This window comes from Excalfactoria chinensis, chromosome Z (assembly GCF_039878825.1).
Source record: "Excalfactoria chinensis isolate bCotChi1 chromosome Z, bCotChi1.hap2, whole genome shotgun sequence".
Classification (NCBI taxonomy): domain Eukaryota; kingdom Metazoa; phylum Chordata; class Aves; order Galliformes; family Phasianidae; genus Excalfactoria; species Excalfactoria chinensis.
In genome coordinates this window covers 7125485-7139045 of record NC_092857.1, presented here as the reverse complement: position 1 = coordinate 7139045, position 13561 = coordinate 7125485, and the positions used below count along the sequence as shown (strand labels likewise).

At 44.1% G+C, this 13561-nt stretch overlaps 1 protein-coding gene across 1 annotated transcript in view; it reads right to left on the bottom strand.

Moving 5' to 3' along the window:
* UBE2R2 (ubiquitin conjugating enzyme E2 R2) overlaps positions 1-8091 on the bottom strand; it is a 52238-nt gene extending 44147 nt beyond the window's left edge. The window contains exon 1 of the mRNA XM_072360053.1: positions 7774-8091. Coding sequence (XP_072216154.1) covers positions 7774-7950 — 177 coding nt within the window. The 5' untranslated portion in view covers positions 7951-8091. The remainder of the gene's footprint in view (positions 1-7773) is intronic.
* Between the last annotated feature and the right edge of the window lie 5470 nt (positions 8092-13561).

Below are 13561 nucleotides of genomic sequence, written 5' to 3'. Positions count from 1 at the left end.
AACATCTACATATTTAGTAGGTACAGGATATTTTTACAACTTGGATAGGAGTTAAATTTGTTCAAAGTTTAAGTAGGCTGCTTCAAATCAGTGAAATCTGAATATTACCCCTAATAGCAATGTAAGCCAGATTTATTCCATAATATCAAAAAAAAAAAAAAAAAAGCAGCCAAGACCAGCCGCCTGTTGATCTCATCTCTCATCAGTAGAAGCCAATACAACTACAGCATCCATCCAACTGGAGGATAGCCATCAATGATGTGTTTATGACAGTGAACTGTGCTATTACTGCCATTTAAAACAGAACTCCAACAGAGTGACTTTCTACAAATATCCTGCCTAGGCTGGTGTTTAGCCCCTGATGAGTCTGCCCATAAACCTCTGAGGGTCAAAACAAACTCATGTATTTTCAAAAATATTCCAGCCTGCTTCACAGTGTAGAAGCCCAAACATTCACTCACTTTAAAGTCTACCTATTCAGGTTCCCCTAGTAGCGCTTCTACCGCTGTGTTTCAGGTTAAAGGCAGCTAAAACTTCTTCCATACAAATGAAAGACTGCTACCAGCAGGAAAATGGAAAATTAAAAAAAAATAAAAATTGGTTACATTTCATAAGAAGCATATTAGTCAAATTTTGAAGCACATAAGCTCTTGGGTTTCTGGCAGACATCAAGAAATGGAAATCATTCCATATGTTGGTCTCAGAGCTTTCATTTTTATACGCTTCATCCAGCAATATAAGATGCCTAATTTCATTTAGAAGCTCACTAGCCTTTCATAAGGGAAGTGACAACACGTCCTCTATGGAGGATTGTTTAAACATGGCTGTGGTTTTCCCAAGAAACAGATACTTGACACTTACAGAATTATACAAGTGTTACTGTCATTCACAGAATTTTAACACTTAAGTATTCAAGACAAGTTGAACCTCCATGTCGTTTTTTGTTTAGCATTTTGAATAACTTGTGGCCACAATATGCCTCGCCGCCAGAAAATTTTTAAGATTAGGTTAGACAGACTCAGCTGAAGTGGCAGTATCATTAAGAACAGACAAGACCCTCTCTTTCCAACTTAACTATGAAGTGCCACATATCTTTATCTGAAAGATCTAGGCATTCTGTTACCAGATGAACAAAAAATTAGAAAGGATTTAAATAATAGCTACAGGACACCTGAAGATACAAAAGAGATGTTAACCTCTCAGGTTATGCTACTTAAAGCACTACTGAAAGGCATCCAGTTACTAAATGGGTACAGTTTCTACTCTGCAAGAGAAACAGGAGCACCAAAATTAAACTGTCTTTTTCAGTACATTATAAGAAGGCTTTCCTTCTAATAAAAGGTGAGTGCTTTTAGAAATAGTTACTCTAGCCAAGATAAGCAAATGCTCTTACAGTAGCATAGTTTACATCCATAAATTAGACGTGTAGGCCAGCAGACCATGCAGGAACAAATGCATCTTCATGGAATGCACCACAAGCAGGAGATACTCCACTACATGGCCCCGCTTTGTCAAGACCAAATGGAGCGATACAGAAGTGAATTTTGGCTTCAGCCTTTGCTCAACTTGAACAGTGAAGGTTTCCAATTGTGGAAAAGTGTAAGGAGTAATCCAAAACCAAGAAGTTTTGCAAAACAGAAAAAATTCTTGAATGATAAATTCAAAGTGGCACAACCTGTTAAGTCTTTACACTATTCTGTATTCTGACAGTTTTTCATAACCTTTCCAAACATTTTGCTACAGTTAACAAAAACGTACAAGTTCTTTATCCAGGACATATATCTTAGCTAGGATGAGTCACATGCCTACAATTTCAAAGTTTCATCTCTCAGTAAAAGCCTTTCATCTGAAGTTCTAAATTACTTGTACACTTCTGTACACTTCTAAGAGAAGAAAATAGACCAGTAGGGATATCATGCCACTCTCTCAATGTTCCTTCAGTACTAATACCTTGAAGAGTAAGACATAGCCTGCCTGCCAGGCAGCCTTTGTTAATCACAGATACAATATTTGAGAGTGTTATTCACTTACAACAGCCCTTGTATGATCCCCTTGTTCTGTGTGTGATAGTCTCAACTCAAAAAATAATTTTCAGCAAGTCCTACAATCACATTTCAAGTTGATCATGAAGTATCCTACAGGCACCCCATTCGGTAGCTTTATTTTTTTCTCCCACTTACAGACCTTTTTTTTTTTTTGTCAAAGCTATGTATTTTAACTATTTCAGAAAATCAGATAGGCTAGACATAGCTACTACTACTTCAGGAGAAGGTACACAGTACCAATGTTAGTACTGTTAAACTAGTCTGGTCAGACTAGACATTCTCCACAAGTAGCTACAGCAAAAGCTTAGTAAGATTAACTGTAATTCCTCTAACTCATATTGCTGGATAAAATACTAAGGTTTTAAAAATGAAGTACTAGAACACTGAAAATAGAAAGCTAATTCTGCATATATGTGTCTATGCATGCACATCTGGTCACATACAGTCCAAACCATAAGTCAAATAACCCCTAATCCATCCACAGTGCAACCCATCTGTATCTCAGTCATATTTCCACTATATTCATGCTCTTTTTAATAGCACTTTAGGTCTCCACTGCATGATTTTCACTTTGCATGAGAAAAACAAAAAACAAAACCTTTGTTGATCCTTAACTGAGGTGGTTTTGGTGATGTGCAGTTTGGCTATGTAGTTTTTGGCTGTCCTCTGGTATTCATAATAATGAGCACTGATGACTAAATGTTGGAAGTTTGACATTCATTGCATAATGTCACTGCAATAATTGAGAACCTGAAGATTTACTAGGTGAACAAAAAAAATTAAGAAGGCATTCCTAACATTATAAAGTAAAAAATTTCCAATCACTCACAGTATAGCAATTCAAAGAATGTAGATGGTTTCAGACTATCTCTTGAACAAACTGGCACAACCTTCAAGAGGCAGTTCCTTGCATTGCTATCCAAGAAAAAAAAGTTGTTGGTTTTTTTTAATCTTTTCCAAGGATCGTTCTGTGCAAGCTCATGGAAATAGAGCCAAACAATGGAAAAAATATGCAAGCTAACACATTCAATCTTTCCAAATGGAAAGCTTTTCGTTTTTAAGTCTAATGGCAGAGGTAGGCTGTGCCACAGCTCTTCTCTTGCCATACAGTGGTGTCAGATTGCACATATACTTGTATTTTCAAGCAGTACCAGAACAGCAAACCATTATCCATCTCCATAGCATACACAATAACTCAAATTGGAAGAGAAAAGCCCTAGGAAAGAAGCAGGAGCTGGCTACTGCCACTGCCTTGCCCACTGCCTGCTGAGGGGAGGCAGCTGCCTCAGACAGGCTCTGCGCACAATCATCTGGAGGAGTCCATGCAGCCCATAAATGTAATCAGACAAAACCACATGCAACAGCAGAGCAGGAGTCAGACAAGTACTTCTTTGGCCTTAAGAGTCAGGGATCATAACAGTGCTTAGTGTCAGTGAGATAAACTCATTTCTTCCCTCCCTGCCTAAGGATGGCTTAGCTTTTCTTTCACTATGGAGACAGTTCGCTCGAACAGAGTGCACTTTAGATTTGCAGCAGTAGTTGTACACTATTCATGCACCGTTCCATTCCCTTTTGTTGCAAACCTCTGCTTATTAGCATCAGTGATACCTAAAGGCAAGAAAAATTGAACATTAACTACACCAAGAGAAATTCTTCGGGAGGCTCACAGAACTCAGATTTTGTACAGACAACACACAATTTTTCCCTGGCATGAAGTAATATTGTTGTGAAGTTAATAGTTATGTAACCAGGAGAACACTCAAGTGCTCAAGAAATTTTCATTTGCCCAATTCCAGGCTATCTGGGAAGTGACCTGTGATGCCAAACTTTTAAGCACAACCCTTATTATTTGTATCTTCTAGCTCTATATAGATCTCCTGCTCTGAAAAACATTTTCTCACACATTGCAAATTGCTCTGAATTCAAAACCAATCCACTGAAAGAAGCAGAGATCCAACAACACCAAACTCAAAGGAGCCCACAGCTAAGGAAATATATGAAGAAAACAAGAAAATAATGTCCCAGCCCTCACCTTACTTAAGAAAATCAAGCACGATGCTTGCTCACCCCCCCCCCCCCCCAACTCCAACTTATGAGTCAAGACTTGCTCCTTCAAGCAGCAAAAATACCTTGTGAATTAAATTGCCTTAAGTAAAGAGCTATCAAATAGCAACACTAACAATATAGTTTAAATTTTACTTGTTTCCTTTCATGTTGTGTGTACTCATTTTCATCTACCCAGCCTAAATCACCTCTGAAGGAGCTTTTGATATTGACTCTTGCTTCACAAGAAACATGTTTCTTGACTCAACCTTCTTGGTCAAACTGTGCTTCTAGGCAGTGCTATGTAATTAATAATGAAGTTTTTATTTGTAGAGTTTTTTGTTGTTGTTTGTTTTTTTATTTAAATACCCAAAAGGTTTGCTCACAGCACAAGCAAACACTACTCAACTATAAAATTGCCAGTTGTTTTGTTTTTTTAAAAAAAGGCAATCAAAAACTGTGCTGCAAAGATGCAATTGCACTAAACACACAGACACATCAGGAAGCATATTCCAATAATTTTGCTGGTATCCCAAGACCATCACTCAGTTACAACATTTGTTGTACATTTGTTTCAAAGGCTCAAGCATGAAAGACATTGGATAAAGGAACACATTATTCATAGCAGAGAGAAGTGAGACAAGGAAAGTTCCACCAGACACAAGCCTCTACTACTAAACAGTATCACAACCAGCACCTACTATCACCAGATTTCAGCTTAGCAACCCTCTCTTCTATTGCTACCTATTTAAGCAGCTGGTGCCAAGCAAAGGGGGAAAAAAAAGGTTCTCTAGCCACATCATAAAAAACCCTTTCAAGTGAAGATGCCTATGGCTTAAAGATAGCATGGACAAACTGTTTACATGCAGTTCTGCAGACTACAGTGCAATCTGTCTGTCTTCTGCAAAGCCAGAGAAAACAGTCACATTGTCATAAATTGTGAACTCGGTAACTGAACATCTTATTAGCTCAGTAACTGCATAAATTGTGTGGAAATCCTCAGCTTAAATATGTGAAGTCTACCCACCTTTTGCTTAAGCAAACTCAGTAGACCAGGTATTAAAAAAGGTAACATGCAGTAGTCAAGCACCCACAGCCAACTGCAACTGATTGTGAGGCCATAAAACAGGGAAAAACTTTGGTCAAACCCAAGGACAGGTCCTTTCTGACAGCAACTGAGAATCATCAGATGTTTGCTCTCACCATGAGACCTCTTTGGAGGAAGATTTCACATCACTGACCATGAGCTAGTCTTGTCTTGCCTGTAAGGAACAAGGGGCAGCCACTGGACAAAGCAATCAAACAGCTCCCTTGATGGTGGCAGTGCAGAATTCAAGCAAAGGGTTTCTCAGAACATTCCCAGTCATACTGAATGGCTATGTATTAAGTTCAATAAGTAAGCAAGAGATTAACAGGAGAGAGGAAAGCCACGCCAACACACCAGGGGTCATGGCACAATCTCCACTTCAGCTAGTTCTGTAACAGGGATGTGTGGTTCAGAACTGCTCTGTTCCACACCACACTCTGCACAAACGATCACTTGGGAACACTGTCCCAGATGAGAGGCCCTGCAGCACAGCTAGACAACACAGATATCAGTGATTGAAGCTTGTGCAACCAGCTGCTGAAGTTTTAAGTCCTTATTCATTTTACTATGCCCTGTACTGAGGTCCTGATAACCAATATAAATTACCTGCAAAAATTAAGCAAGACTTGTTTTCTGCTCAAATTTATCGATTGGTACAATTCCTGGGTTAGCAACTGAAACCAGAGTCCGCTGAAATGCTACACCAGCTTTGAACAGCAGTAGCGCCTCTCAAAGAGGTGCAGACAGAGCACTTTCCTCATTTCAGTTAATTCAGCTAGCTCAACAACCCATAGAGAAAGGTCATATTTCTCCAAGGATAAACAAGGTGCCAAAGCTGGTAAAAGCCTCATGAACATGAACCAAGAATTCATATTCCCAGTCAACTGTCACTAACACTTTCTGTATTAAAGTCACTTGAAATGCACAAACTCCTCAAAATATTTACACTTTAGTTTACCTAGAAGATTCTGTGCTTTCCCTTCATCTCCTACCCTCAAACCACACCTCAAGCAAATGGAACTAAGCTCTCAAACCCTTGTTGCCACAAAGTTCTATGCACCTACAGAATGTAATTTTTTTATTATTTCTAAGCCTACTTACTTAATACTGGGAAACCCAAAATACAAAACAATAAAGAGATACTCAAGTCATCAAGCCAAGAAACCTCAAAAAAGAAAAACACCAGAAACTGCATTTGAACCAGTATTCACCTCAAATGTAAGTGTACATCATGAAATTAATTCCATCACATAAAGCTGACATCCTAAACTTCGAGATGCTCAGTAAGCCAAGCCAAACATATTTAAAGCTTTGCCTTAGTGACCCAACACAAAGAACTTCACAATTAGAACAGGAATCTTCACCCTCCTGACAGAATTAGGGGCTGAGACTGATCTTTTCAGAAATGGAAGCCACTGCAGTCACAGTGCTGAGGTAAGGAAACACTGGTAGTCTTGCCAAAGCCTGCACTTGCTGAAGGCACATCCTCAGATTATTGCACTGGCTGCTTCAGCTTACTTTCCAAGAATGATTACAGACAAAGGGTCCAGGCAGGTCCTAAACCAAACAAATATTCTGACCCCTTGTGAGTTTTCTGAAAAACTGATGAGTAATGTAAGTGCAGAGAGAGGTCACCAGTCCATTCTGATGCACAAATGACCCAGTTACTGATCCAAGACTGCAGCGACTTCCTGAGGGAGGAATAATGGAGGTGAGTCTAAGAATACACATATCACACCTACATGAGTAAGCCAGCCAACTCATCACAAAAGGAAAGCCTTGTGCCAAAACGTTCCCTTCCTTCCAAACAACGAGGCCAAACTGAACGTGACTCAAATCTATTATTCCCCAAGCTACAGGTTATTTTGCTTTTGTAGAGCAGAGTGCTTAAACCTCGATCCACAGAGGCCAAGAGCCACCGACGATGCATGCTTGCCAAGCAAAGGCATCATCCAGGCTTTCTTCCAGCATGACAGGGAGGGAAAGGAAGACTCGGGAACTAAACTGATATGTCCTGGGAGACAGGAGCTGGGGGTGACATTGTTTTGACAGAAACCAGGTGGGCACATAATGCACGGGGATATGCCCTGGGCTCATCTTCTGTGCACACCCAAGCTTTTGTTCCTTCTCAAGAAACCATGCAATTCTTCTTCAGGTCTTCTCCCTTCAGTTCTTTTTGGGTAAGGAAGTGATAGATTTGTTTCTTTTCTCTAATTATAAGAGGGGAAATCACCACCACAAAAGTTGTTCGTTTGGGTTTGGTTGTCTTTTTTTTTTGTTTGTTTGTTTGTTTCATTTTTTGGAAAAAACAGGAAAATTGAGAGAGGAATTGAAAGCATGTATCTGCCTCCACAAACTGAACACCCTCGTGGCTGTCCTCCGAAGTTCAGAAGAAGACAAGGTTAATAAGAATGTAAATCACAAAGAACAACACCGAACGAGCCCACCCAGCGCCGGGGGCCGCAGACAGGGCCTGGTGGGCCCCTGCAAAGCCGGGACCTCCCGCCCGCCGCCCACAGCGAGGCCGCGCGGTGCAGGCCCGGCCGCCGAGCCGGGGGCCGGGAGGGCTGGAAGGCGGCGACGAGGCCCGGGCCCTACCTTGAAATAGCCACCCTCGTAGAGAGTGTTGGGGGGCCCGAAGATCGCCACCTCCCAGTTGTAGAGGTCGGACTCGTCGACCAGGGTGATGCGGAAGCCTTCCACCGGCTCCTCCTGCAGCGACTTCAGCTCCAGCATCAGCGCCTTCTGCGAGCTGCTCATCTGCTGCTGGGCCATGGCGCGGCCCCCGCCGCTCCAACCCCTACCTCTGCTCCTTCTGCCGCCGCTGCCGCTGCCGCCGCCGCGCTGCTCCGCGGGCCCCCGCCCCTCCCCGCTCTGACGGCCGCCGCCGCCACTTCCTTTTGTGACGGCGCCCGCTCGCCGCTGACCTCAGCGCGCCGCGCCGCGCCCCGCCCACGTCGCCACGCCCCTCTCGCGAGACGCCACGCCCCCACCGGGGGGCTTAAAGGGGCAGCGCCGCCTGAGCAGGACCGCCATCTTGTTCGTGGTGGGCTTTTTGAGTGAGGGGGGGTGCGCGTGCGTGAGGTCAGGTCCTTGCTGCAGTAGGCGGCCATGTTGGCACTCGCTCGTGAGGGAGCGGCCTGTTCCCTTTCACAGAATCACAGAATTGTAGGGGTTGGAAGGGACCTCTAGAGATCATCGAGTCCAACCCCCTGCCAAAGCAGGCTCCCTACATCACGTCACACAGGTGGGTGTCCAGGCGGGTCTCGAATATCTCCAGAGAAGGAGACTCCACCACTTCCCTGCTGATCGGCGCAGTGACTGCAGAAACCAGCAGCTGTGCTCATGGTTGGCAGACACCATCCCAGTGTAGCTTTGGCTGAGCTGTGAGGACAGGGAGGCTAATGTTGAGGAGCCATTTTCAGACAGAGGCCTAAGTGGCTTTGTGCTGAGCCAGCATCCCTTAGCAATTGCACAGCCAAACAGCAGTGAAACAGAGAGGGTCTGAATGCTGGCTCAGACACGGGCTCTGTTTCCATAACGCTCCACAGATACACAAAGTGCAGCAGCCCTGCATTAGAGTTGGGCTCACTCCTGCCATTCCCCTTGAGGCACATAAAAGCTTTCAGAGGCGAGCAGGCATCACCTTGCACGGGTAGAGCTAATAGCACAGACCTCCGGCAGCGCTAGCGAGCTGGTGTGCTGCAGCGAGTCTTTACAAATTAAATAACAAAGCAATGATCCAGAAGGAGGACAAACAGCATAACGTGTCTGCAGATGGCACCAATCTGCGTTTCGCTTCTGAAAGCACTGAGGCACACACCTGGCTGTCAGCATGTGGGAGCACACAGCATGCCCAGCACAGTGTGCTGAAAGCCCTGCCCCAACCAGGGCTTATCTGATTATAACAGCAGTAGTTTTAATAGCTGATGTGTTATGATGAGTTCTGATTTAGTTACCATGTCCCCCAAAATGCCAGAGCTATTTGAAGGTTCAACAAAGCCAAGTGCAAGGTGTTGCACTGGGGTTGGGGCAATCTTAGATATGTGTACAGACTAGGATGTGGATGATTAGAAGTAAAAATAATGTAATTCCTCAGTGGCATTGGTTTACATGGAGTGCAGGGATAAAGCGGTTAAAGACCTTGAGGTGCTGCTGTGTAGAGAGGGATTGAGGCGTGTTTACTTTAAAAATGAGGTTAATTAAAAAGAACAGAGCAGTCACAGGGACAGCCCAGAAGGTGAGAAATGGTAACAGAGAACAATTCCTTCCCTGGACTCGCCCTTGCAGGATGTTACTTGTGAACTGAAAGCAAGACCTGTATCTATACTGTAAGAGTATCAGTTGTAGCAGATGCTACTTAAGTAGGAATGGGACTTGTAGGAGACTTCAAACTTAAGGTTAGAGGTGCTGCTTTCATACTACTACATATGACAGTGGCCCTCACAAGCAGAACAATCATGTGGAGGAGCTGGACCCAGCCATCCCCCTACCCCTGTGTAGTTTAACCCCTCTGACTTTGTTCCACCACCACTCACTGCTTTCCCATCCTGAGGACAGCAGCATGGGTGACCATTGCACTGTCATCTGCCCTTTCCTGAATGCATGGGATGGCTGTCACACTTCTGGTGTAGTGGTGTGGCTTGGGCAGCCTGTGATGCAAGTTTGGCCACCCTTCTCAGTGCTTCAACATCTGGCCACATCTGGAAGGACTCCAGCCTCTCAGCAATCAGAGAAGGCACTTCTCTGTTTATCCCATCCCACCTCATCCCTTCCTGTCCCATCCCCATCCAACAGCGAAACTCTGGGTTCATCCCACTTCTTCTCAAGCCCAACATCCTACTCCCATCTGCTCCCTAAGCCTTATTAGAACCATTCACACTTCTACCCTCACCATCTTAATCTCCCAAACACCTAGGTTTAGTGCCATGGCCAGCATCAATCCTAGACACACAGGCCTCAGTGTATGCTTCCAGTTTCCCTTTCATGTGCTTTGCTTTCATCACTGGTGAGTCTGGGAAGGCACTCAACCCAGAACACTGTGCTGCGCCCTTCAGTGTTGATGTTAGACCATAACTGCTGTCCTTATCCAGTCTGTTAACATGATGCCACAGCTTGCTGAAGAAACAACAGCTATGCTCAGCCCTTTAGTTTGATCCAGCTGGTTGACGCCAAACCCTTTTGGGACTGTGCTTGCCTCTATTTTGAAGGCGATAGTTTCACCTTTCCTTGTGGCTAGGTTCCACTGCAGGCCTTGTCAGAACTGGTCCTGTGCTGGGAAAGATGGGAGAAGCAGTTTGTTGCCATTAGGCACTGACTTCTCCCTGTTGCCTGTCTCGAATGTTAACAAATGAAGTAGTCATGCAAGGCAGAAAGTAAAGAAAGCCCTGGTGTATTCAATAGGGCAGGCTGAAATTTTTCAATCAGGACAGAGAGAATATTGCTCTTTTTCCTCAAACCTGTTCTTTTCTTTTTTGTTTGTTTGGTTTTTTTCCTCCCTCTCAGAGAAACACCCCCTTCTCACAGAAAAATAGAAACGGTCACAGAAACAGAGCTCTGGGAAGCCATGGCACTGCTCTGTCAGTGTGATGTGCTCTCACACGCCTCACTCTTGTTCTTTCTCCAGTTTTGTTTTTATTTTTCTGAATGAATTGCTTTGCTCTTTGAGCTTGGAAAAGGAGGAATAGAATCTGGTGTGGAAAAGTGTGGCTCCAGTAAGGGGAAATCGCAGCAGCTGAGAGAAAGCTGCATGTGCCCTCAGTACAGACTCCAGTGCAGAGCTGGTTGTACACTGGAATGACCTCAGGTACCACTAGGACTTTTATGTGAAAATGAGATGAAAACTTCTCTTCAAGCCCTTTCTGCTTTGTTCTCCTCATCTATTTTTAATATCTCTCTTCCTCTTCTCTTTCCTCCTTCCTGAGTGCTGCATTCATAAACAATGACAAACTGAGAGTTAACTCCTCTGCTTAGCAACAGCAGAATTCTGCCACAGGAGCTTTGAAAATGCAAATGCATCATCACTGTCATGCTAGAGGGTTGCTGCCCCACAAGCTGGAAGAGTGAGGGGGCAGGATGTGGGAAGACAGGGCCAGTCCCACCTACACTGCTCAGATCCCAGGGCACAATCATCTCACAATTCTCTGCTTTATCCAGTTTATTTCCTGTGTGGCTTGGGGGTGAGACATCTGCTCCTTCCTCCAGGAAATAGGACCTACCTAGGCTAAAAGATGAAGCCATCTCCTCTCCTACTGCCTCTTCCCTGATCATCTGCTCTGATGAGGCAACAACAAGAACCTTTTGGGCTCTGGGAACCCGGCGTGGGCTTGGGATGATATAAGATGGATGCTATTGGAGAACAAGCAGGGGGTATTTCCTCTACCCCTTTTCTGGAGTGCTGTCATCCACGTTGGTGCAGATCTCCCACCATACATCACAGACTGGGTTCTCTGCCAAGGAGAAAACAGTGACAGAGGAATATATTAGAATTACAGAATCAACAAGGTTGGAAAAGACCTCCAAGATCATCTAGTCCAACTGTCCATCTATCACCAGTATTTACCACCATTAGCATTTCTTCTGTTAAGTACAGCTGAAACCTTACTCCCGGACCCTAAGGTAACCAGGTAACCAAGTACTATGGTGATGGAGCTCATCCCAGGCACTGAGGTCTCATTGCCAAGGAAATATTTATCCAAAAGCTCACCAAGCATTTTGTAAGTGGAATCAATATGAAATTCTCACATATATAGTGATTGTATATAGTGAGAGGAGAAGCAGCTGTGAACCTCTGAGGGTAAAGGTCTGGTCACAATTCAGCTTTTGTCTCTGCTTCACCTAAAAATGGGACAAGCAGATCCTCAGGCAGAATTTGCCACAGAGATGAAGAGATGCTTTAGATAGGCAGTTGGCAGCATCTGGATTAACAGGGGCTTCAGGCATCAAAGTAGCTACCAGGAAAGAAATGCAAAGTTTGGGAGATTCAGAACAAAGCCAAATTAAAATGAAATGATTTTTTTTTTTTCCCCTTCATTTTGATTTGCTCTTTCTCTTGCTTGTTTAAATTTGAATGGAATAAAGTTGCCTTCCTTTTTACTCCAGTTTGCTCTTTTAAAAGGATGAAGTCCATCACAGGGGTTTGATAAAAGAGTGCCATGAAAATGCCTTCTGCTGCTCTCATTCAGCTGATGAATAAATTATAAGCACATTACAATGCTATTTCAGCTGTGATTCCAGGGCTCAGGGGCATGACGACGGTGACCTTATGCCTGTCAGACTGTGGCTTGTATTTCCAAAGAGTTTGTGTAACCCACTGTTCAGGTCATCTTACACCTCCTGTTCTGTACTCGGTGCACTCTGAGCCTGTGGGACATGCTGGCTGCAGGAACAGTCCTCCAGCTGTGGTGGCACTTGCCGTGGTCCACAGAGGTTCCTGATCTGATTTCTGCCATTCTGGGAGAATGTGTCACTTTGTTGACATTAATGTACCTGATATATCCATGCAATCCAGTTTACGTGCTGAGGACTGGGGGTGTGGTTTATTTGGGGAAGGATGACTTTCTTTCAGAATGCATAACTACTGGGCTGGGCCATCCAACTGTCCCCATCCTCAGGAAAGGCAAGTGTTGGGAGAGGGATGACAAGTGTCAGAGCTCATGGAGCAGTTGTTTGGTGGGCTCCTGTGTGCATCAGACCCTGTGTTCATCTTCAAAACAGCATCAGTCTCCTGCCTGTGACAGGGGATGGCAATGCACCCCAGTAACCCAGAAATCCCACTGGTGACCTCTGCTTTTCTTTGAAGATACCATGGCTTCTGCTTGGGCATTCACACTTTTCTGAATGGAGAGCTTAGAGAAGATGGCAGCAGAAAGTTAGAGAGGTGGGTTTGGAGGCACAAATGAGAAAAGACATGAGAAGGCCAGGTTGGATGGGCTATGGGCAGCCTGATCTGGTGGAGGGCAACCCTCTTCACAGCAGGGAGTTGCATCTGGATGATCTTTAAAGTCCCTTCCAACCTAAGCCATTCCATGGTTCCACGATTCTATGACAATACTTACATCAGAGATAAATGCTCCTTTGACATCTCATCAGAGTATCCTGAAACAGTGCAAAAAGCAATCAAGCAGGAGAAGGAAGTTCTGGGACTCACATTGCTCCTGGAGCTGAAGATGTACAACTCAGATCCTGCCCAGAACCTTTTGGCTTTTTCAATCATGAACAGATTCAGAAGGAAGAAATAAAACTGCACAGTAACTATTGAGCTCCAGAAATCAGTGAGAGGCTTGGGTGGTGTCACGGCTTTGGTGAGAAAGTCCAGAGATGAGACAGAAGATTTTACCTTTGAGTCTCTACCTCCAGCTTCCTAAAATGAGATGTTCCTCCAAAG